The 23383-nt window shown below is 59.5% G+C and overlaps 1 protein-coding gene across 7 annotated transcripts in view; it reads left to right on the forward strand.

Moving 5' to 3' along the window:
• Positions 1-23383, forward strand: part of HUWE1 (HECT, UBA and WWE domain containing E3 ubiquitin protein ligase 1) — an 82853-nt gene that overhangs the window by 44872 nt on the left and 14598 nt on the right. For 5 of the 7 annotated variants that reach the window (XM_059732559.1, XM_059732558.1, XM_059732560.1 and 2 more), the window contains 27 exons: positions 1169-1235; positions 1563-1768; positions 2348-2559; positions 3275-3457; positions 3751-3920; positions 4298-4443; positions 4805-4880; positions 5418-5516; positions 5964-6094; positions 6274-6445; positions 7119-7347; positions 7940-8118; positions 8652-8741; positions 8830-8987; positions 10724-10769; positions 11863-12069; positions 12528-12780; positions 13262-13395; positions 14270-14484; positions 15203-15491; positions 17612-17714; positions 18300-18936; positions 19806-20361; positions 20874-20980; positions 21538-21694; positions 22262-22394; positions 23088-23290. In XM_059732559.1, coding sequence (XP_059588542.1) covers positions 1169-1235; positions 1563-1768; positions 2348-2559; positions 3275-3457; positions 3751-3920; positions 4298-4443; positions 4805-4880; positions 5418-5516; positions 5964-6094; positions 6274-6445; positions 7119-7347; positions 7940-8118; positions 8652-8741; positions 8830-8987; positions 10724-10769; positions 11863-12069; positions 12528-12780; positions 13262-13395; positions 14270-14484; positions 15203-15491; positions 17612-17714; positions 18300-18936; positions 19806-20361; positions 20874-20980; positions 21538-21694; positions 22262-22394; positions 23088-23290 — 5158 coding nt within the window. The remainder of the gene's footprint in view (positions 1-1168; positions 1236-1562; positions 1769-2347; positions 2560-3274; positions 3458-3750; positions 3921-4297; positions 4444-4804; positions 4881-5417; positions 5517-5963; positions 6095-6273; positions 6446-7118; positions 7348-7939; positions 8119-8651; positions 8742-8829; positions 8988-10723; positions 10770-11862; positions 12070-12527; positions 12781-13261; positions 13396-14269; positions 14485-15202; positions 15492-17611; positions 17715-18299; positions 18937-19805; positions 20362-20873; positions 20981-21537; positions 21695-22261; positions 22395-23087; positions 23291-23383) is intronic. The other 2 variants (XM_059732563.1, XM_059732561.1) reach the window with 2 other exon arrangements.

Consider the following 23383-nt stretch of genomic DNA (forward strand, 5'->3'; position numbering starts at 1 on the left):
CTATTCCTATTTACCTATCCCCAAGGGGTAGCAGCTGGGATGATATTAGGGAGTCTGGGGGCTGGGATGGACAGGAAGGCTGAGATTTGGCAGGGGATAGAGGAGGGACTTGGGGTCTGATGGAGATAGATGAGGGACTTCCAGGGGGTAGCAGTGCGGGGGCTGAGGGCTGACATGGTACATGGGAGACTCCTAGCGGGTAGCATTAGGGAGCTGGGAGCGTAAGTGGGATGTAGTGGGGCTAAGGTCTAGTGGGTCAGCTGTGGGGCCTGAGGGCTCATGGGTAGATCAGAGGTTCCCAAGGGGTACCAGCAGAAGGTTGGGGGGGTAATGTCAGGGGGGCTGGTGGAAAGGTCCCTAGGGGACTGGGGGCCAGCAGGGGTAGATGCTTCTAGAGCATAGAAGGAAGGGTGTGGTATATGGGGGGGTTGGGGCTGAGGGGTACTGCCTGGGGGCTGAGGCCTGGTGGGGCAGTTGGGAAGAGGGGGGCTGTGGGTTGACTTAGGTGGAGTCAGGGGGTAGTGGCTGGGGTAAGCAGGAGCAAATGGGAGGCTTCCAGGGGGTAGCAGCAGGGGTAGGTGAGGGTCTGAGTGGCTAGCAGGGGTGGGTGGGGGGCTTCTAGATGGTAGTGACAGTCAGGGTAGATGGGAACAGAGGGAGGCCTCCCAGGCAGCAGGTGGGTGTGGCAGAGGGCTGGGCAGCAGTGGCTGGAGGTTAACAGGTAGACAGGGTGGGTAGGAGGGGTTTTTCCAGGCAGTAACAGCAGGAGCAGGGGGTACTGGTGGGGGCATATAGGGGGCTGGGGTTTAGCAGGCCCAGGATGGGGTCTTCCAGGGGGTAGCAGCAGGGGGCATATGGAGGGTTGGGGCTGGGGGGGGTCCTGGCAGGGTGGCTGAGGGCTGATGGGGGGCGGGGGGGGCGGGGCAGGTCTGGAGTTGGTAGGGGGCTGCCAGGGAGTTGGGGAAAGATTCCTGAGGAGTAATGGTTGGGGGCTGGCAAGGGCAGATGTTGGGCCTCAGGGGGTTGTGGTAGGGACATCAGGGCTTGGTTGGTGGATCTGGGGAGCTGTGGGTTACTTGCAGGGGGCAGATGAGAGCAGATAGGAGATGCTGGAGGATACTTGAAGGGCTCTTGCTCTGACACCTGCCCCCTTCCTTCCTTACCCCAGACCCAGGTGTTTGGAGCAGACGGGTCAGCTGCTGAGACACCGCCCAGTGTGACGCCCCAGGGCGAGGGTGAGATCCTGGCTGGGCAAGGGCAGATTGAGGGGGGGGTGGTTCCCTGCCCCTCCCCACAGCTTGAGGGCAGGTGGCACTGGGGTAGGGGCAGAATGAGAGGGATGTCCCTGCCTGGGGTGGCAGGGAGCCTGGACACAGGTTCCCTGACACCAGGAGATGGGGGTCAGTGCCTGGATGCTGGGTTTCTTTGCTTGGGGATAGGGAACACCTAGGTCCTGGTTTTCTTCCCACCCCCTTTGTCCCTAAACACTGGGGTCCTTCAAACCTTCCCCTGCTCCCCTGTAGACACCTGGGTTTCTCTTCCTCTCTGCGCCCCCCCCCCAGGCACTGCCACGGATGAGAGCAGAGACGGGCGCAAGGACAAGGAGGGTGAGCGGGAAGAGCGGGGCCGGGCACGGGGGTCACGCCCACTGCTGCCTACCTCCACCATCCTGCGTCTGCTAGCAGAGCTGGTACGCTCCTACGTGGGTATTGCCACCCTCATTGCCAACTACAGCTACTCCGTCGGCCAGTCCGAGCTCATCAAGGAGGCGAGTCTCTGCTCCTGGATGCCAGGGTTCCCTGTTCCTGAGCTGGGGTGCAGATGGTGGGGTTCTTTGGTAGGGGAGGAGGGAGTTGGATGCTGGGGTTCCTTGTTCTTGCGGAGACCTGGATGCTGGGGTTCTCTGGAACGAGGGGGGCAGACTTTGGGGGCTTGTCATTAGGTTGCGGGGGGGGGGGGGGGGGCAGATGCTGGAATTCTTTGCCACGGGAGGCTGGACTCTGGGATTCTCTGCCCTGGGGGTCCCAGCTGCCATTGGTTTCTGCTGGGGAGGGTGGGGACAGGCAGGGGCTGGACATCAAGGCTTTCTGGGGAGCCTGGACACCTGAGTTGTCCTTCCACTCTGAATGAGTAGGGTTCGCTGTGTCAGAATGGGAGGTTGGGAGCTTGGCCACCTCGGTTCCCTTAAACTCTGCAAAGGGCAGCAGAGGGCTGTTAGCATTAAAGCCAGGAGGGGACCAGGCACCTGGATACACGAGTTCTCTGGAGGGGCAGCAGGGCCTTGGGGCTTATAGCGGGGGGTGCCTAATGCCTGGACACCTGGGTCCCAACTCCTCCTCCCATGCAGGATTGTAGTGTGCTGGCCTTCGTCCTGGATCACCTGCTGCCACACTGGCCAGCGGCCGAGGACAAGGACACGCCAGCTCTGGCACGGCTCTTCCTAGCCAGCTTGGCAGCTGCAGGCAGTGGCACCGATGCCCAAGCTGCCCTTGTCAGCGAGGTCAAGGCTGCACTGGGCCGTGCCCTGGCCATGGCTGAGAGCACCGAGAAGCATGCCAGGTGTGCCTGGATGCCAGGGTTCCTTGCAGCCCAGTGTGGGGAGTGACTGGCAGACACCAGAGTTCTAGCCCAACCCTGGGGGGCTGGAACTGGGGCCCTAGATGCCTGCATTTCATTCCAGTCTGGGTTGGGAGGAACTGGGGCCCTAGATGCATGGGTTCTATCCCAGTTCAGGGGGGATGAGCTGGGGGCCCAGACTCCAGAGCTGCTTCCAGCAGGAGTGTGTGGGATAGATACCCGAGTTCCAGCCTGGCCTGTGATCATGAGATTGGGACCAAGAATCTTGGGTTCCAGCCCAGCCTGAGGAGGTGGGGGTGGGGTTGGAGCTAGGGACCCAGTACACCTGGGTTCTCTCTTAACTCAGAGCTGTGTAGCCCAGATGCCTGAGATCCTTCTTGATTTGGGAACATCAGGGGTTGGACACCTGAGTTCCAGGTGGAAGAGGAGGGGCTGTATTTGGGTGTTTAAGCATCTGAGTTCCCTGCTGGGGAGTGTGGCAAGGGCAGGGCATTTGGACGCCCCGGTTCCTGGGAGGGGGTGTGGGTGCTTAGACATCTGGATTCCTGGTGGCATGGGGGTGGGGCCCAGGCATTTGGACACCTCAGTTCCAAGGAGGCTGAGGGCCTGGGCTCTCTGGGAGGCTGATTTCCTGGAGTGAGGGGTGGAGGCCCAAACACTCGGACACCTGGGTTCCCTGACCCCCTTGGTCCTGCAGGCTGCAGGCGGTGATGTGCATCATCAGCACCATCATGGAGTCGTGCCCATCGGCTTCAAGCTTCTACAGCAGCGCAGCTTCCAAGGCGCCACACAATGGGCTCAGCAACATCATCCGCCTCTTCCTCAAGAAGGGGCTGGTCAGTGACCTGGCACGTGTGCCCCACAGCCTCGATCTCTCCAGGTGCTGCCTGGATGCTGGGGATCTGGGAGGGGTGGGCAACAGGGCACTGGGGAGCCTAGACCCCTGGGGTTCCTGGGAAGTATCCATGCGTTGGGGTTTACTGGGGGTTTGGCGGGGGGAGGTGTTAGACTCCAGGGGGTGTGGAAGGTGGGGCAGATGGAGGCTGAAGCATTAGAGCAGTGAAGGCAGAAAGCCTGGATGCCTGGGTTCTTTAGGCGTGTCATAGACTCTGGGGGAAGGTGGAAGAAGCCCGGATGCCTGAGTTCTCTGGCTCAGTCCTCCCCTTCCCATAGCCCCAATATGGCAAACACAGTGAACGCAGCATTGAAACCACTGGAGACACTATCGCGCATCGTGAACCAGCCCAGCAGCCTCTTCGGCACCAAGGGCAGCACCAGCAAGAGCAAGAGTGAGGGTGATGCCCCCCCCAGCGCCCGCCCCCCTGGCACCAACCAGCCCCACGGTAGGCTTGGATGCCTGGGGAGGGGGGGAGGAACCAGACCTGGGGCCCTGAACTCCTGAGTTTTATCTCAGCCCAGCAGGCGAAGGCAGCTGGTGTCTCAGATACCTGGGGCTTATCCCAGCCTGGGTGGGGGGAGGGGGGGGGGCGGGCTAGATGCCTGGGTTCTGTCCCAGCCTTAAGTGAGAGTGGGGAAGGGGCAGGTGCCTGGATTCTTTTTTTACCTGGGAGGGGCAGGGGCTGGACACCAGGATATTTTGGAAGGGCCATAAAGGGGCTGGTGGGCTTGAGAACAAGAACTAGGAGTCCTGGGTTCTCAGGGAGGGGTGGAGCCTGATGCTGGGCCCTACCTCTGACTCCACCCCCCCCACACCTCCCAGGGGAGCCAGGTGAAGCAGAGGCCCCTGAGGATGGGGACACAGCACAAGCTGAGGTCCCTGATGGTGACATCATGGATGGGGAGGCCGAGGGCGACACCGTGGTCATCGCTGGGCAGCCCGAGGTGCTGAGCACCCAGGAGATGCAGGTCAGGTGGTGAGGCCAGGGGGAGGGGGCAGGGACAATAGAGAGGGGTGGAGCCAACAGGCAAAGGGGGGGCAGCCCAAGGGGGCTGGGGCTTCTGGAGGAAGGGGAAGGGTCTTCTGACAAGGGGTTGAAGCCAGTGGTTATGGAGCAGAGTAGCCTAAGGCATTCAGCATGCAGGAGAAGCAGGGAAGGGGTAAGGCTTCTAGGGAGAGGGTTGGGCAGCCTCAGGTACTCAGCACCCAGGAGATGGGAGATCAGGGGTTGAGGGCCAAGCCAGTGAAAAGGGTGGGACAGCTCAAGGTGCTTAGCACCCAGGAGATGCACATCAGGGGGCAGGGCTCTGACGCCACCTCCTTCTCCAGGTGGAAAATGAACTGGAGGACCTGATTGACGAGCTGCTGGAGCGAGATGGTGGCTCTGGCAACAGTACCATCATTGGTCAGCAACTGGAGGTTTCTGGGTGGGCTCAGGGTTAGGGGGCTTGGGAAGGTGCTTGGATGCCTGGGTTCCCTGGGAAGTGGGGGGTGGAACATGAACTCTGCAAGAGGGATCTAGGGGCACCTGGATGCTGGGATTCCCCAGGGGCAGTGGGGCTAGGGGTTATAGTCTACCCTGATACCTGGGTCCTCATGGGAGTCTGGAGTACCTGGACACCAGGGTTTTCTAAGAAGAAGGTTAGGGGTTTGTCCTGACTCCTGGATTCCCTGTGGTGGGGCAGGAGTCTGTCTGCCCAGCCTCCTGAATCCCCAGGCAGGAGGGGGCACTGGATCCCTGGGTTCCATGGGAAGAGAATTAAAGGGGTGCCCAGTTGCCTGTGTTTCCCAGGCAGTTGGGGTCAGGGTGTCTGTTTGCCTGGACACCTGAATTCACTGGGATTACTTAGATGCCAGAGCTTCCCTGGGAGGACTGTAGAGTGGTGCAGGTCTGTCCACCTAAATGCCTGGGTCCCCATTTCACTCCCTCTCCCCCCTGAAGTGAGCCGGCCAGGCGAGGATGAGTCCCAGGAGGATGTGCTCATGGATGAGGCGCCTGCTAACCTGAGCCAGGCCTCCACGCTGCAAGCCAACCGTGAGGGTGCGCCCAGATGCCAGGGTTCTCTGGGCAATGCTGTGGGGAGGTGCCTGGACACCTGGGTTCCTCAGGGCAGGGATTCATGGGTTCTCTGGGGCAAGGGGGGGAAAACTATCCAAATGCCTGGGTACCCTGAGGCAGGGAACAGTGGGGGTGTGCCTGGGCTCCCTGGATTAGGGGAAGGCACCAAGATGCCTAGGTTTTTTGGGTGGGGAGAGGGGCAGGAGGAAGTGCTGGGATGCCTGGGTTCCCCAGGGCAAGAGGGGACAAGATTGCTTGGGTTCTGGGAGGGGTGGGTGCTGGGATCCTGGGTCCTCTGGCTGGGGTGGTTGCTCAATTGGGCATGAGGCATAGCAGTGCATGCTGGGCACCTGGGTTCTCTGGTTTGGAGAAGGAGGGGGGGTGCCAAGGGCCTTGATGTCTGTGTCCTGACCCTTCCCGCCTCCCAAGACTCGATGAACATTCTGGACCCCGAGGACGAGGAGGAGCATACACAGGAGGACGACAGCAGTGGCAGCAATGAGGATGAGGACGACAGCCAAGATGAGGAGGAGGAGGAGGAGGAAGATGAGGATGACCAGGTCTGTCTGGATGCTGGGGTTCTGCCTGGGAGCATGGGCTGGGAGCCCGGCCACCTGGGCTCTGCTTGGGAAGGGATTCTGGGAGCCCAGATGCCTGGGTTCCCTGCCAAGCCCTGGGGGGTGCTGGGAGTCTGGATGCCAAGTTCTCTGACCCTGCTCCTGTCCCCTGGCCCCTGCAGGACGATGAGGAGGGGGAGGAGGGGGAGGAGGAGGAGGATGATGATGATGGATCAGAGATGGAGCTGGATGAGGACTACCCCGATCTCAGTGCCTCCCCGCTCGTGCGCTTCGAACGCTTTGACCGCGATGATGACCTTATCATTGAGTTTGACAGCATGTTCTCCAGTGCTGGTGTGCCCAGGGGCAGGGTTCCCTGGGGTGGGGGCAGGGAGGTGGCTGGCTGGGTGCAAAGGTCCCCTGGCTGGGGAATGGGGGGACCTTAGATGCCTGTGTCCCTAAGTGAGAATTGGGATAGCCAAAACATTTAGGTCCCTGGAGGGGTGTGGCCCAGACATTGGGCTCCCTGTGGGGGCAAGGGGCTGGCCAGATGCTGGAGTTCCTCAGAGTGTGGTCTAGGTGCCTGGGTCCCTATGAGGAAGGGGGAAGGCATTCAGACACCTGGGTTCCCAGGGGAGAAAGAGGGGAGCATCTGGATGCATGGGTCCCTGGGGAAGAAAATAGGGTGGGGAACTCAAATGCTTGGCTTCCCTGGGGGAGACTGGGGGTGGGGGGGCTCATGGACACCTGGGTTCCTTATCCTGAACCAGGAGCCCCTGGTCCTTTTGATTTTTTCCCTGGGTGGAGGTAGTAGCCAGGATGCTTGGGTTCCCTGGTGGGGGTGTGGGGTCACCAGGACACCTGGGTTCCTTGGGTGTGGGTAGGGGGTATTATCAAGGTATCTGGGTTCCCTTGGGTGGGTGCAGGCCAGCCAGGATGCCTGGGTTCCCTGGTGAGTGGGTACTGCCCAGATGCTTGGGTTGTCCATACTCTGTACTTACTACCTCTTCCCTCCCCTCCCCCTCAGCGGACATCCCACCATCGCCTGGTAACATCCCAGCCACACACCCACTTATGGTGCGCCATGCTGACCATGGCGCCCTGACGCTGGGCAGCGGCTCAGCCACCACACGCCTGGCGCAGGGCATCGGGCGCAGCCAGCGGACACTGCGCCAGCTCACAGCCAATGCTGGTCACACCATCCATGTGCACTACCCGGGCACGCGCCAGCCCAACCCACCCCTCATTCTCCAGAGGTGAGTCCCTGCCACCTCCCCAAGGGGTGTTTTTCTGGGCCGTGTCCTGCCTCAGAGTTGGGCACACCTTGGTCCTTCCCTGGCATGGTAACACTCTGCTGTTGCTCAGCTGGTTCTACCCCAGAGCTGGCTGCATCTTGACTTTCTCTGGCAGTGTTATACTCAGCCATTTCCTAGGTGTTTCCCCCCTTCATTGCTTCCCCAGTGGGCACATCTTGGGTGTTGTTATACGTGGCCATTTTTTGACTGGTCCACCCTCCCTGGGTAGTGATTAAATTTACATGTTTCCTAGTTACTGTCTCCAGAGCTTAGCACATCTTACCCTTCCCTGGGCAGTGTTTATACTTGTGTTCCCCACCCCAGGGCTGAGTATATCCACTTGCTGTGGGTGGATTTATGTCTAGACATTCCCCAGGCTCCACAGCCCTGAGCTGGTTACATCTCAGCCTTTCCCATGCAGTGTTACATTTGGCTGTTCCCCATCTGTCCTACCCTGGAGCAGGCATCTCAGCTTTCCCTGGGCGGTGTTTTGCTTAGCTGGTCCCTGGTCACTCCACCACAATCTCACCCCCCAGCCCTGCTTCCCTCGCAGGTTGCTGGGCCCATCAGCAGCGGCTGACATCCTGCAGCTGAGCAGCAGCCTTCCGCTGCAGAGCCGGGGCCGTGCCCGCCTGCTGGTTGGGAATGACGATGTGCACATCATTGCCCGCTCTGATGACGAGCTGCTTGATGACTTCTTCCACGACCAAAGCACAGCCACCAGCCAGGCAGGTATGTGGAGAGCAGGACTGAACTGGGGGCTGACTTAGTCACCAACCAGGCAGGTGAGTGTGGGGCCTGAAGGCAGGGGGTGGGGCCTAGTTTAGCCAGCTGCCAGGCAAGAAAGGGGGGTGGGGGGCCTGGGGACAAGAGGCGCAGGTCCTGGCTTATACACCAGCCAGGCATGCAATTGCAGAGCAGGGAATGGGGGTTTGGGGCAAGAGGTGGGGCCTGGCTTAGCCACCAGCAAGGTAGGCAAGCATGGGGCAGGGCTTGGGGCTTGGTTTAACCTGCAAACAAATGCAGGGTGGGGCCTGATTCAGGGCAGAGCGTGGGGCTGAGGGTCTAATGGGTAGGTGGGGCTTGGGACATGGGGGCTGGGGCCTCCCTTAGCCACCTGATAGGCAGGTAAGGGACAAGGCTTGGAGCTGGGGGCAGTGCTTGGGTGTGTCTATTGACCAGGCTGGGCCTGGGGGGCAGGTCGTGAAGCTCTGGGGATACAGCTTTTCTCCTGATTCTATACCTTGTCCCGACTCCTCCCCCAGGAACCTTGTCAAGCATCCCTACAGCCCTAACGCGCTGGACCGAGGAGTGCAAGGTACTGGATGCCGAGAGCATGCACGACTGCGTCTCAGGTGAGTTGCTGTTACCCTTCCTCCCCCCCCAGCCCTTCCTGAGGCCCCCCCTCCCCGTCCCCCTAACCCCCTGCCTCCCTCCCTGCAGTGGTGAAGGTGCCCATCTTGAACCACCTGGAGGCGCTGCGGGATGAGGAATTGGAGGAGAGGCGCGAGAAGCGGCGCAAGCAACAGGCTGAGGAAGATGAGGCCAAGGCAGCTGATAAGGCCCCCGATGATCCTGAGCCTGCAGAGTCCAATGCTCAGGTGCCACCCCAGCCCTTTAAGGCTTACAGGGACAGGGTGGGGAGGATGCAGGAGGGGGAGCATGGACACCACCCACCCCCCGCCCCATAGGTCCCATTATGGGAGTGGGAGCTTCTGGCATTGGGAGTAGGGCAGGAGGGAGGGAATAAGGGCCCTATAGGAGACAGACCACCCCCAGTCAAAGCCCTATAGGTGGACAGTTCCCCTCCTCCCTTAGTAAGTGCCCCTAGATTGAGAACTGACAGTGGATAGGACCCAGACTAGGTCCATATAGGGAACATGGCCTCCTTCCCCAGCCCCCCAGATAAGGAAACCTATAGGGGCCAGCTACCCCCTCTCCTTGTTTAGAGCCTTATAGGAGATGTGCATCCACTTAGCAATTATCTCAATATCAGAGCTTTATAAGGGACACCCCTTTTCCAAATCAGGACTCTGTACAGCAGGCTTGTCCAACATACGGCCCACGGGCCACCATGCAGCCCTCCAAGCTGTTTGCTGAGGCCCAAGGTGCTGTGATGGGAAACTAATGTAAACACTGTACTTTCGTTTTGGAGGGGTGATGTAATACCGCTTCCTGTGAGGTCTTTGAATATGGCTCGCCGGCCCACTGGGAGATAAAGTTCATAATTCAGCACAACATTCAAAAAGTTGGACACCCCTGCTGTAGGGGATAGCTTCCCCACCTCCAGATTGGAGCCATGTGGGGGATGTGATCCCACCCAGCAAGTACTGCCAGATCAAGGTCCTATAGGGAGCAGCCCCCTCTGCGAACTGCCCTATAAATAGGGTGACCATTCATTCAGGTTTGGCAAGGACAGTTCCAGATTTTTTAGGCTGTCCCAGTGCCTGAGCCAGTTGACAAGCCACGCTCAGTCAGTAAAAAATAGAAGTAAAAATACTGGATTGATGCCACACTGCCTGGCCTGTCTCCTCCTGAGCAGTGATGGGGGCAGGCTGGGCTGGACATTGCATCTCCTGCACTGCACTGAGGAAGCAGCCATGGCAAGGTGGGAGGGGGAGCGCAGTGCAGTGTCTTGGATTTCTTTAAAAGTATGGTCAGCCAGCCTACAGATTGGGGCCCTATTGGGGACACCTTGCCCAGCTTGGGCAGGCCCTCTCCTGTCAGAGTTATATAGGAGACATGCTCCCACCTAGCAAGTACCCTTGTATCAGGGTCCTGTAGGGCAGTAGTTCTCAACCTTTTTTGTACCAGGACCCATTTGTAAACATTGATGGCCAGTGCCCCTCTCTCCTGACCCACAGCCTCCTGCCTCCAAGCCCCAGCCCCCTAGTGTGTGGGGCAGTGGGGGGAAGGAGGGGTTGTGTGGGGTGTGGGGAGCCCCAAGCAGCTTCTTGTAGGCTGGGCAGCCTGCAAGGGAAAAAACAAGTTTCCCATGTTTTTCTCCTTTAAAGGAGAATCCATTTTTAAAGTTTGTTTGTGATCCTTTCATATAATGTTGCAACCCACAGGTTGAGGAATGCTGCTATAGGGAACACCTACCTCCCATCCCGATCTGGGACAGCCACCCCCAGGATCAGAGCCTTAAAAAGGACAGGTCCTCCCAGATCAGGGTTCTTTAGGAGGCAGTTTATCTTGCCCCAGACCAGGGCCCTATAGGATCCAGCCCTCCCACTTCCCTAAGATCAGATCCTTAAAGAGGGCAGTTCTCCCCCCAGATCAAAGTCTTAAAGGGGTCAGACCCACCCCTCCCTCACTCTCCCATGTCCCCCCACAGGGAGCCACTGTGCCATCACCCAGCCCCGCGGAGCAGAGCTTGGCAGGTAATGTGCCCTGCCTCTACCCCCTCTACCCCACAGCGCCCCTTACAGGCTGCCCCATGCACCAGCACCATTACCATCGCTGCCGGGCGGCGTGGGCTGAGGTAGTAGATTGTATAGTTCTGGGTCACACCCGCGCGGAGATAACTATACAGCCTACTGTCTTTCCTGCGCTGTTCCCCTCTCACCGCTTCCACCCAGGTGCCTGGGTCCTGCCTATTAGGGTCCTGGGAGGAAACAAGCCAGGGCCAGACACCTGGGTTGTATCCCAGAGCTGGAGGGTATGGGGAGCCCCTGGATGCCTGGCTTTTATCCCAGAGCCAGAGAATGGGAGAGGAGGTGAGAGCATGGACACCTGGGTTCCGTCCCAGAGCTGGAGGATGTGCATAGGAAGAGCTGGGAGCCTGGATGCCTGGGTTCCAAGAGGGGTGGGGGCTGAGGGAGAGGAGAGAGCAAGACATCTGGGTTCCAACCCAGATTGGGGGGGAAGGGGCTGGTGGGTGGCTGGGAACCCAGATACCTGGGTTCCTTGCTGCCAGCACTAGGGTGAGGTAGTAAGTTGTATCGTTGGGGGGTCGGGATTGGAGCCCCGGTGTCGAGGTAACTATACAACTTACTACTTTCCCTGGTGCTGGCCCTTACTGCAGGGAGCAGGGTTCATCCGGATACTGGGGTTCTGTCCAGCTCCAGGAAGGCAGAGGGGAGGGGGAGCAGGGGGTTAGAGCTGGGAACCTGGACACCTGGGTTCTCTCCTAACTTGGAGTTTAGGAGCAGAGCCTGGGAGCCCAGATGCCTGGGGGTTTTTTTGGCCCTGGGAGAGGAGTCGGCGGGGAGGGTTATAGAGCTGGGGCCTGAGAGCACCAATGCCAGGGTTCCCTCGTGGCCCTGCAGGGGTGTTAGCACAGGTCCATGGGAGCCCAGATACCTGGGTTCTCTCCTGGCTCTGGGAGGGGAGTAGAGGCGGGATTAGAACAGGCCCTTGGGAGTTCTGGTTGCCTAGGTTCTCTTCCAGTCCTGTGTGGTGGGGTATCACAGGGGCCTGGGAGCCCAGACTCCTGGGTCCCATACCTGAGCCGCAGCCTCTCTCCCTCGGCAGAGCGGGTGGGCACCTCGCCAGGTGCAGAGGGGCCTGAGGGCGGGGCCCAGGCGGGGCTGGAGCCAGGGCCAATGCCAGGGACCGTGGGCGTGGAGCCAGGGGGTGCCGAAGGCCCCGGCACCCTGCTGCTGCCTGCTGAGGACCCAGGACCTGGGCGGCCCGACGCAGAGGCCACCCAGATGGAACTGTCACCTGCCCCCACCATCAGTGAGTGCCCAGTTGTCTGAGTCCCCAGCCTGCAGGGAGACTTGGATACCTGGGTTATTTCCCCCCTGCCCTGTATGCCTGGGTTTTTCCCCACCTTCCTGGGAAAGAGCGGGGAGGTCCAGACACTTGGGTCCCAGCCCTTTTGGGGGGGAGACACATTAGTTCTCCCAGGTCTAGGAGTGGGCTGTGCAACCTCAGGGATTGAATCGGGTGCACCAGGAGCCCATATGCCTGGGTTCTCTCCCCATTCTTGGAAGGAGCTGGAGCAGTTAGACCAGGGGTGGCTAGGAACCCCAGACACCTGGGTTCTCTCCCCATGCTGGGTGGAGTTAGTACAGGGCTGGCTGGGAGTCCCAGACACCTGGGCTCTCTCCTCAATCCAGGGTCTAATCAGGGGGTGTGGCGGCATCTCAATAACTAGGTTCTTCACCATTACTCCCACCCCTTAACTCCCCCAGCCTCTCTATCACCGGAGCGGGCTGAGGACTCGGATGCACTGACGGCCGTGAGCAGCCAGCTGGAGGGTTCACCCATGGACACCAGCAGCCTGGCCTCCTGCACCCTGGAGGAGGGCGGGGCTGAAGGGCCCCCAGGAGGCAGTGCCCCTGAGCCAGCCCCACCCACCCCCCCAGGTCCTACTCCCGTAGGCCCCGAAGGGCTGCCCCCAGGCCCCGAGGGGCAGGCTGAGACTGGGCACCCGGGTGAGGACAGGTAAGCTGGGGCTTGAGAGGAGGAAATGGGGGCAGAGGTACTGGGGGGGAGATAGGGGTAGTGGTGGGGGGCAGGTGAGAGGAAGTAGGGATCATGGGAGGGAAGCAGGTGGGGAGTAGTCTGTGGAGGCTGGGAGGGGTGATGTGGGCAGTTGGGGGGGTCTGGGAGGAGACTTTGGGGGGAATGGGAGGGGGCAGACGGCAGTGGGGGACAGGGGCAGGTAGAAGTGGAGATGGGGGCCATGCGAGGAGGCAGATAGGGCTGTGGGGTAGATAAAGGGAAGGGAGCACTGGGCAGGGGGAGACATGGCATATGGAGGCCATAGAAGGGGTATGGGTACCAGGGGGTGGGCAGATAAAGGCAGGGGGAGAAGCAGGGGTTATGGGGTCAGATTGAGGAAAGGGGGGGATAAAAGGGGGGATAGTGGGGGAGCCTGGAGTGGGGGCTTTCCTGGAGCTGACCTCCTGCTGCCCCGCCCCAGCTCACCCCCAGCCTCGTCCTCGGAGAGCTCGTCCACACGGGACTCGGCTGTAGCTATCTCAGGTGCTGACTCGCGTGGCATCCTGGATGAGCCACTGCCCTCCACCAGCAGTGAAGAGGATGACCCCCTGGCAGGTGAGGCAGGCAGGGGACCCAGGCATCTGGGTAGGGCCATGGCTGCCACACCCTAGAGCTGGGCATATCTCAGCTATGCCTGAGTGGGGTTATACTCGGCGTCTCTACTCCAGAGATGGCTGGAGCTGGGCATGTCTCAGCTGTGCATGCAAGGTTATACACTGCCATTCTGCCCCAAAGCTGACTGCATGCATCTCTGCTTTCTCTGAGTGGTGTTACACTTGGCTGTTGCCTACCCCAGAGCTGAGTGCATCTTAGCCATGCCTGTTTGGGGTTATATTCAGCCACTCTGCCCCAGAGATGGCTCCCTCTAGGCCATGTTACACTCAGCTGGTGCCCACCTGCCCCACCTCAGAACTGACTGCATTTTTGGCCTCCATTGTACTGTGTTATACCCTTGGTGTTTCCCAGCCATCCCATCCTAGAGGTGGCTGCATTTTGGGCTCCCTTGTACTCTGTTATACTTGGCCGTTCCCCAGCTACTCTGCCCCCAACCTGGCTGCATTTCAATCCTGCCTATGTGGGGTTATACTCAGCTGCTTCCTAGCCACCTCCCCCTAGATCTGGCCGCAAGTCTGACTTATGCAGTGCTATACCCTGCCATTCTTTAGCTGCCCCAACCCAGAGTTGGCTGCATCTCTGCCTTTTCTATGTAGTGTTAAGGTTCCTCAGCCACCAGAGCTGGCTGTATCTCACCCCTGTGTGTACCATTTTTATAGTTAGCCATTCTCTATTCACCTCCATCCAGAGCTGGCTTCATTTTGGGCTCCCCTTTACCATGTTATACTAGGCTGTTCCCTATCTGCTCCACCCCAGATCTGGCCACCACTAACACCCCATATGTCCCATTTCCACACCCTCACCACACCTGCAGGCATCAACCTCCCAGAGGGTGTGGACCCGTCGTTCCTGGCAGCACTGCCTGACGACATCCGGCGTGAGGTGCTACAGAACCAGCTGGGCATCCGGCCACCTGCCCGGGCACCCCCTGCTCCTGCTGTCCCTGCACCCCCTGTTGTGGGCAACCCCAGCGTCACCGAGGTCAGCCCTGAGTTCCTGGCTGCCCTGCCCCCTGCAATCCAGGAGGAGGTGGGTGCTGCCCAGGGGCGGGGACTTTGGCAGGGGCTGAGGCTTATAGCTAAGGTGGGAGAGGTGTATAGCCTCACCTTTGGCACCTTGTAGCTAAGGTGGGAGGGTCTTTTAGTAGGGGGAGGAATTTAGCAGAGGTGTGAGGGGCTTCTAATGTGGCATATAGCAAAGGGGGTGTGGTTTCTAGCAGGGGCAGGAGATTATACCTAAAGTGGGAGGTGCTCTTTGGCACCAGCAAGGTCTGCAGCAAAGGGGGTGGAGCTTCTGGCAAGGGGAGGGCCTATACCAGAGTGGAATGGAGCTTAACAGGGAAGGGGGTGGGTGACCAAGACCCCTGGGTTCTTGTCCACCTGTGGCCTGGGGCAGGGCTTATGATAGGGGGTCTGAGCAGGCTGAGGGTGGGGCTTCCAACATGGGGCTGAGCTGCCTGGAGGTGGGGTTTCTGATAGGGGTGGAGCCAAGCTGACTAGGAGGGTGGCTTCTGATAGGGCAGGGCCTGTTCCCACTGTCACCCTCTTAACACTCCTCTGACAACACTGTCGTGTCCCTTCCCCCCCCCCCCATCACAGGATGCTTATATCTTCCCTTAGAGAGAGAGAGAGAGAAGAGTGTGTGTGTGTGTGTGGCCAGCCTAACAGCACCAAAGGGCCTGGCACAAATGAGTCACGGCCTGGCTCCCAGTAGAGGTGTGGCCATCACTAACACCCCCCACCCCCAGGTGCTGGCCCAACAGCGGGCAGAACAGCAGCGGCGGGAGCTGGCAACAGGTGCAAGCTCAGACTCGCCACTGGACCCGGTGACTTTCATCCAGACACTGCCGTCAGAGCTGCGGCGCTCAGTGCTAGAGGACATGGAGGACTCGGTGCTGGCTGTTATGCCCCCTGACATTGCTGCTGAGGCCCAAGCACTGCGGCGTGAGCAGGAGGCCCGGCAACGCCAGCTCATGCACGAGCGCCTCTTCGGCCACTCCAGCACCTCTGCCCTGTCTGCCATCCTGCGCAGCCCTGGTGAGTCCCCCATGCTGTGGCCTTCGACCCCAGAGCTGGGTGCATCCCAGCCCCTGGTGTTCCTGCACCCTTTGTCCCTGCAGCATTCCACTTGGCCATTCTGCCTCAGAGTTGGGTACATCCTAACCAACACTGTTCAGCTCGGCTGCTTTCCTACCTGTTCCACCCCAGAGCTGGACACATTCCAGCCTCTGGTATTCCCAGACCCCTTGTTCCTGCAGTGTTTTGCTCCCTTGTTCCAGCCCATAGCTGGGCACATCCAGCCCAGAGATGTCTCCAGATTCAACCCCCCCACCACAGCAGAGAGGTATTCCACTCAGCCACTCCCCTGGCTGTTCCACCCCAAAGCTGAGTGCATCTAGCCCAGAGACATCCCCAGCTTCCCCACCACCACTCCCTCCCCTGGCCAGTGGTGCTCCACTCGGCTGCTTTCCTGCCAGTTTCACCCCAGAACTGGGTGCATCTTGCTCAGCAGCATCCCCAAATCCCCATCTCCTGCCCTTTAGTGTTCTACTTGGCTGCTTCCCCTCCAGGGCTGGGCACATGCTGACCTGCCACAGCCCCCGGGTCAGCCATCCTTTCCATGTTCCACACTCGGCTGTTTCCCCACCTCCCTCTCATAGTTAGATAGGCAAATCTCAGCATCTGGTGTCCCCAGATCTCTTGTCTTTCCAGTGTTCCATTTGGCCATTCCAACTCAGAGCTGGGCACATTCTGGCCTGCAGTACCCCCAGATTCCATGCCTCCCCTTCCCTATGGTAGCACCCCCCCCCTCATGTTATACCTTGCCCCAGAGCTGGCTGCATCTCATCTCTCTCTATGGGGTGTTATACTTGACCAGTCTCAGCTGTTGCACCCCAGAGCTGGCTGCACCTCAGCCCCACCCCTTTGAGATTCATAGATGTTAGGGTCGGAAGGGACCTCAATAGATCATCGAGTCCAACTCCCTGCATAGGCAGGAAAGAGTGCTGGGTTTAGATGACCCCAGCTAGATGCCTATCTAACCTCCTCTTGAAGACCCCTAGGGTAGGGGAGAGCACCACCTCCCTTGGGAGCCCATTCCAGACCTTGGCCACTCTAACTGTGAAGAAGTTCTTCCTAATGTCTAGTCTAAATCTGCTCTCTGCTAGCTTATGGCCATTATTTCCTGTAACCCCCAGGGGCACCTTGGTGAGTAAAGCCTCACCAATTCCCTTCTGTGCCCCCATGATGAACCCCCATGAGGGGGTATTCTGCTTGGCTGTTCCCCTGTTGCCCCACCCCAGAGCTGGGCCTAACTGACCCTTCCATGGGACATACTCGGCCATTCATGAGTTGCCCTACCCCAGAACTGTCTGCATTGGGGGCCCTCCCCAGGCAGTGTCATACTCAGCCACTCCCCAGCCCCCCACCCCAGAGCTGGCTGCACTTCAGCCCCCTCCATTGGGCATTATAGTCAGCTGTTTCCCCAGCTGCCCCATCTCCGAACTGGGTGCATCTCAGCCCTCCCCATGGGTTTCATTATTAAGCTTGGCAGAATTCAATTTTTTTTTAATGACTTGGACAAAAACATAAAGGTTTATTTTTAGTGTTTGTTTTGATTTCTTTATCAATTAACGTTTTCAGGATTTTGTGAAATTAGGGGCATGGGGGGCAGACAATTTATTAATGACAATGTGCTATTATTGTAGTGCTGTTTAACCCCCTGCCCTGACAAACAGTATTACTGTAGGACTGCCTTCTCTGCTTTGTCACTTCCTCTTCCTTTGTTCCCAGTGTCATGGGGTTTCTGGGAGTTGTAGTCCACATTACAGTCAGCATAGTTCTGCAGGACTGCTGCCCCTGTCCTCATACACCCCATCAGCTGTCTTTTTTTTTTTTTTTCCTTACGTCCACTTTCTGTAAATTTTGATTATTGGCAATGGAAATTATTATCCTGTCAGTCTGCAAATGGGAGGTGAAATTAATGTTTATCAACATTCGCTGATAAAAATTGAATTCTGCCGTGCCTTGGTGTGATACTCTGCCATTCCTCATCCACTCCATCCCAGAACTGGCTGTTACCTCCATCTCCCTCAGGCAGCATTATGGTCAGCTAGCCATTCCCCAGCCCCATGCTCATGGTCTCCCCATCTCTGCAGCTTTTACAAGCCGCCTGAGCGGAAACCGTGGGGTGCAGTACACACGCCTGGCCGTGCAGAGAGGTGGCACTTTCCATATGGGTGGCAGCAGCAGCCACAGCAGGTACTGTATGCCTGGGTCCCCTCCCAGCCCTGCATCAAGAGGGATTAGAGCAGGAGCTAAAGGGAGCTTGGTTACCTGGGGTCCCCTTCCTGGCCCCAGGAGGGTGGGGGGGTTAGAGTGGGAGCCTGAACACCTGGGTTCCCCACCCCATACAGAGAGCTATAGGGGCCTAAGTGCCTGGTTTAGAGCGGGGACTGATGGAAGCCTTTCTGGCCCCAAGAAGAGAGCAGGGGCTGATAGAAACCCAGACAGCTGGGTCTCCATGCCCTGCCCCGGGAGGGTTAAAACAGGTTCTGAGGGGAGCCCAGACATGCAGGTTCTAACCTTACTGTGGGAAGCCAGCAGGTGTATTGGGCCTATCCGAATGCCTGCATTCTCCACCCAGCGGCCAGGCTCCCTCTGGGGTTGTGAAGGTGGTAGGACTCCTGCCCTTCTGGACACCTGGTTTCTCCTCCCCACTCCTCTGCCCAACAGGTGGGCTCTGCCAGAGGTTAGGGGGAGGGCAAGCCCTCCTCCCTTCCCAAACACCTGTGTCTCTTCACCCCCTGTGTCTCTCCTCTCCCCCTGTTGCTGCCTCCCATCCAGGCCATCAAGCAGTGCAGTAGACAGCCTGCTGCGCCTCCGCGGCCGCCTGCTGCTGGACCATGAGGCACTGTCATGCCTGCTGGTGCTGCTCTTTGTGGATGAGCCCAAGCTGAACACAAGCCGTCTCCACCGTGTGCTGCGCAACCTGTGCTACCATGCACCCACCCGCAGCTGGGTCATCCGCAGCCTCCTCTCCATCCTCCAGCGCAGCAGCGAGAGCGAGCTCTGCCTTGAGACCCCCAAGCCTCTGCTGGCCTCTGCTGCTGCCCCCCTAGAGGACAAAGGAAAGCGGGGTGGGGCCAAGGCAGGTCCTGCCCCCTCACCAGAGCCCCGTCCCCTAGACCTCCTGCATAAGATGGAGGCCAAGAGCTCTGGGCAGCTGTCATGGCTCTCTGTGTCCATGGATGCTGCCCTGGGCTGCCGCACCAACATCTTCCAGATCCAGCGTGGAGGAGGAGGGATCGGAGCTGGAGGAGGGGGTGGAACTAGTGGAGGAGGGGGCGGAGCCAGTGGAGGGGGTGGGCGCAAACACACAGACCGCCATGCCCCACCCCCTGGTGCCACTGTCCACATCCACCCGCAGGCAGCACCAGTGGTGTGCCGCCACGTGCTCGACACCCTCATCCAGCTGGCAAAGGTGAGCCAAGGAGGGGGGTTCTAAGGCACTACAAGTGTAAGGGGGTGGCTGGGGGTGCTGGACCAGTAGGGGGACCTTTTGAAGCAGGTGCTAGGGCACAAGGCAAGTGGGAAGGGGTTCTGGGGCACTAGGGAGGCAAGGGGCATACTGCAGTGCCTGGTGGTATTGTAGAGTGGCTACAGGGACCCCAAGGGTATTGTTGGGGACAAGAGGGAGCAGTGGGTGGGTGCTGGGGCACTGGGAGGTGAGGGAGTGGCAAGAGGGCTGTGGGGATAAGGGAGGATTACTGGGGATCTGTGGAGTGCTAGGCGTGTTGCTAGGGCCACGGGGGGGGAACAACACAGAGCTGGGGCACTAGGAGATACTGAGGCGGTGGGGGGCTACTGAGGCACCAGGGGGTGGGGTGGTTGGAGGGGCACCAGGGAGCTATGCGGTGGGAGGGGGGGGGGGGTGGAAGTGGCTGCTGGGCACTACGAGGCACCATGGGGGGGGGTGGAGGGGGATGTTGGGGCACATGGGAGCACTCTAGGAGTAAAAGGGTACAAGAAGGAGGTGTGGGGGGAGTAACTGTCAGAATGAAGGCAGGGTACAAGGTAAGGTTTCTGAAGGCAGTGTTATATGGCAGTTCCCCAACACCCCACCTGCCCCAGAGCCAGCTGCATTGTGACGCCAGACAAGCCCTCCTTGTGGGTATTGTTTTATGTAGCTGTTTCCCTAGATGCCCCATCCCAGGGTCAGCCACATTTTAGGTCCAGACAAGGTCTTTTTATGAGCACCATTATATGCAGCTGCTCCACCCCAGAGCCAGCTGCATTTCAACCTTGTTCACCACCTCAGATCCAGCCACATCTCCCCTCTTCTACTCGCAGGTATTCCCCAGCCACTTCACACAGCAGCGGACCAAAGAGGCGCCCTGCGAAAGCGATCGGGAGCGGGGAGCCAAGCCCTTGGGCAGCCCCTCCCCTGGCCTGGCAGCTGGAGGTGGGGCTGGAACCACTGCTGCCACCCCTGCCTCTGCCACAGGGGGCAGCACTGGGATCTCAACAGACTTCTGGGACCTGTTGGTGAAACTGGACAACATGAATGTGAGCCGCAAGGGCAAGAACTCAGTGAAGGCCGGGCCAGTGAGTGCAGGGGCCGAGGGTGAGAGCACGCCCTGCAGCCTGGAGGCCTCACCCCTGGGCCAGCTCATGAACATGCTGGCCCACCCTGTCATCCGCCGCAGTGCTTTGCTCACTGAGAAGCTGCTGCGGCTCCTCTCCCTCATCTCCATTGCCCTGCCTGAGAACAAGGCCCCCACTGTGCCCCCACCTGCCCCTGCTGCTAGTGAGGGGCCAGCCACCAATCACAACACTGCCCCTGCCGCTGCAGCTGCTATCACTGCAGGCACCGTGACCTCAGCAGCAGCCAGTACCACTGGGTCAGGTGAGCTGTGGGGAGCACAGGGCAGGCCCTAGGGGTGAGGGATTGGGAGAGTTTGGTATGGGTGCCCCAGGGCATTGTGGATAAGGGCTGAGAGTATGAAAGGGTTGGTGTGACTTCCCTGAAGTCTTATGGGAAAGACTGGCAGGGGGTTGGCATGACTACCCTAGAGCATTGTGGGTACAGGTGCAGGTTGGGAGGGCTTGGTATGGCCCTGGCATTGTGGGTCAAGAGTGGAGCCATGAGGCGTTTGGTGAGACTTTCTGGGCATGATGGAGTAGACATGGCTTCTGTAGGGTCTGGGGGTGTGGCTGCCCCAAGAGCATTGTCTTTAGGGGTGGGTGGCCCTGGGCCTGAAGGGACAGAGAAGGGGTTCAAGGGCTTCTGAGAAGGAAGAAGGTAGGTACAGCTGCCCTGGGGGCTTTTGGGAAAGTGGGTGGGTGGGGAAAGGGCCATGCCTACCTGTCTCAGTGCATTTTGTGATGGACATTTTAACCCTTGTCTCCTCGTTCTAGTCAAGAGCAAGTCTCCAGCCAAGGCAAGTGAGGGTGGTGGTGGCAGCCCTGAAAACAAAATGGCTGCCTCAGGCCTAACTGAGGGCCAGCTCCAGCTTTCTGTGGAGGTGAGAAACTTGGGGGTGGGGGTGATCCAGCCCCTGGGGGGGGGGGTGGCCCCAAGATGTTGTGGGGAGGAGTTGAAGTGGCTGCCCCAGGGCATTACGAGTAGGGTTCGGGTGGGGATGGTTTGGCAAGGGGCCTCCAAAGTCTTCTGGAAAGGATTGGGAGGGCTGGCATGGCTGCCCAGGGGTATAGGGGGTGGGGACGGGAAGGAGATAGCATAGGTGCCTCAAGGACTTCTGGGAAGGATGGGAGGGTTGTCAGGCCCTGGGGCATTGTGGTTAGGGGAGGGATAGGTGTGAGTGCCCCAAAGGCTTCTTGGAAGGACGGGAGGATTTAGTGTGGCTGCCTTGTCATTGTGGGTTAGTGGTGGAATTGTGGGGCCTGGCATGGCTGCCCCAGGGTGGGATTGGTGGGTTTGGTGCGACTGCCTCCCCAGGGCTTTGTGGGTAGGGGGTTGCTGTAGGAGACAGGATTGGCATGGATGCTCTTGGGTCTTTTGAGTAGGGAGTGTGGGAAGGCCTGGCCTCGCCCCCTCGGCTAACCCTGCCCCACACTTCAGGTGCTGACATCACACTCGTGCTCAGAGGAGGGGCTGGAGGACGCGGCCAACGTACTGCTGCAGCTGTCACGGGGGGACCCAGCCACACGCGACACAGTGCTGCGGCTCTTGCTCAGTGGCGCTCGCCAGCTTGGCTACACACTCTGCAAGCAGATAGGTACAGGGGACAGAGCCTCCAGGTCCTGGGGGAGGGGCTGAAGAGGGAGGGTAGGGTTATATAGGGTAAGAGGGTGTATCAGTGGGGGTGGAGCTTCTGCAAGGAGAGGGGGGTGATCTCCAGGGTCTTGGGGAGGCAGTGGCAAGGCTATATAAGGCAAGAGGCTGTATTGATTAGCGGTGAGGCTAAGAGGTAAGGGGTGGAACCTATGCAGGGGTGTGGTGCCTGCAGGACTTGGGGTGGGGCTGGCAAGCCTATATAAAGGGAGAGGACATGTTTGTGAAGGCCAGGGCTAAGGTGGGGGAGCCTCATGTGGGGAGGGGCTTAGAAAGCTAGGCTTGGGGGTGGTACATCTGGGAGAGGTGGAGTCTGGGGTGGAATAAGCTGGAGGGATGGGATTATGTGGGGGGCAGTCATGTCCTGAATAAATTGAGTGGGGGCCAAGAGTTAAGGGCTTTGGGGACTGGGCAGGGCCAAGGCCTGGTAGGCTGTGGCAGGGTTTGATGGAGGTAGCACTCTCCTCCAGAGCTAGCCACAACCTCCCTGTCCCGGTTTCCACCCCCCCAGGGACACTGCTGGCTGAGTTGCGTGAGTACAACCTGGAGCAACAGCGGCGGGCACAGGGTGAGGTGCTGTCCCCCGACGGGCTGCCTGATGAGCCAGCCCTCAGCGCCCGCAGCAAGGGCAAGATGCAGAGCAGGTCAGGCTTCCTGTGGCTCCCCTGTGGCCTCCCAAACTCTTCCACAGCTCCTCATAACCCTCCAAGACTCTCCAAATCTTCCACAACCTCCCATAATCTCCCCCCAAAACCCTTTACAGCCCTCCGAAACCTCCACAGTCTCTCTGTCCTTCACAGCCCTCGCAAATCCTTCAGAGCTCCCCATGGCCCCCAAATCTTCTCAGAGTTCCCTCAGCCTCCCCACAGCCCCATGGCCACCTCAGATGCTTCGTAGCCCCCTCCAAAACTATCCTCGAGCCTCTTTGGCTGCTTGAAATGCCCCCTTTACAGCTTCCATAGGGTGCCTGACAGAGCGTTGGTTGGGACAGGCCCTGGGTGTGCTGCGATAGTGGCAGTGACCCCAGGGTCTTGGCAGGGCCAGGTCCTGATCCCTCTCCCAGATTCCTGTTGTACCCACCCCATGATCATGCCTTCCCCCATCCTGCCCTTTACACCCCTATGTCTCTTTGTCCTTCCCAACACCCAGTACCCCCCACCGCTGATTTTTTTACCTCCCATCCACCTCCTAACTCCCAATCCCCTCCTTCCATTGACTTCCTCAATGCCCTCCACACCCTCCAGCTCCTGACAACCCCCGTCTTGCCCCTGAAGCTCATAATACCCCCCCTCCCCCCAATATCGCCCCCACTGACCCCTGTGGCCCCTTCTGGGCAGGTTCGACGTGGCGGAGAATGTGGTGATCGTGGCATCACAGCGGCGGGCACTGGGTGGGCGGGAGCTGCAGCTGCCCTCCATGTCACTGCTCACAGCCAAGACGTCCACGCAGCGGTTTTTCCTGCGTGTGCTGCAGGTCATCATCCAGCTGCGTGACGACACCCGCCGCGCCCACAAGAAGGCCAAGCAGGCCGCCCGTCTTGGTGAGTCCAGCCCCAGAAGCTACCGGGATGCAGGAAGACTGGGGGTGACCTCCAGGGGGCTGCTGGGATGTGGGAATGACCCAGGGGGTAGGG

Source organism: Alligator mississippiensis, chromosome 8 (genome assembly GCF_030867095.1).
Source record: "Alligator mississippiensis isolate rAllMis1 chromosome 8, rAllMis1, whole genome shotgun sequence".
NCBI lineage: Eukaryota > Metazoa > Chordata > Crocodylia > Alligatoridae > Alligator > Alligator mississippiensis.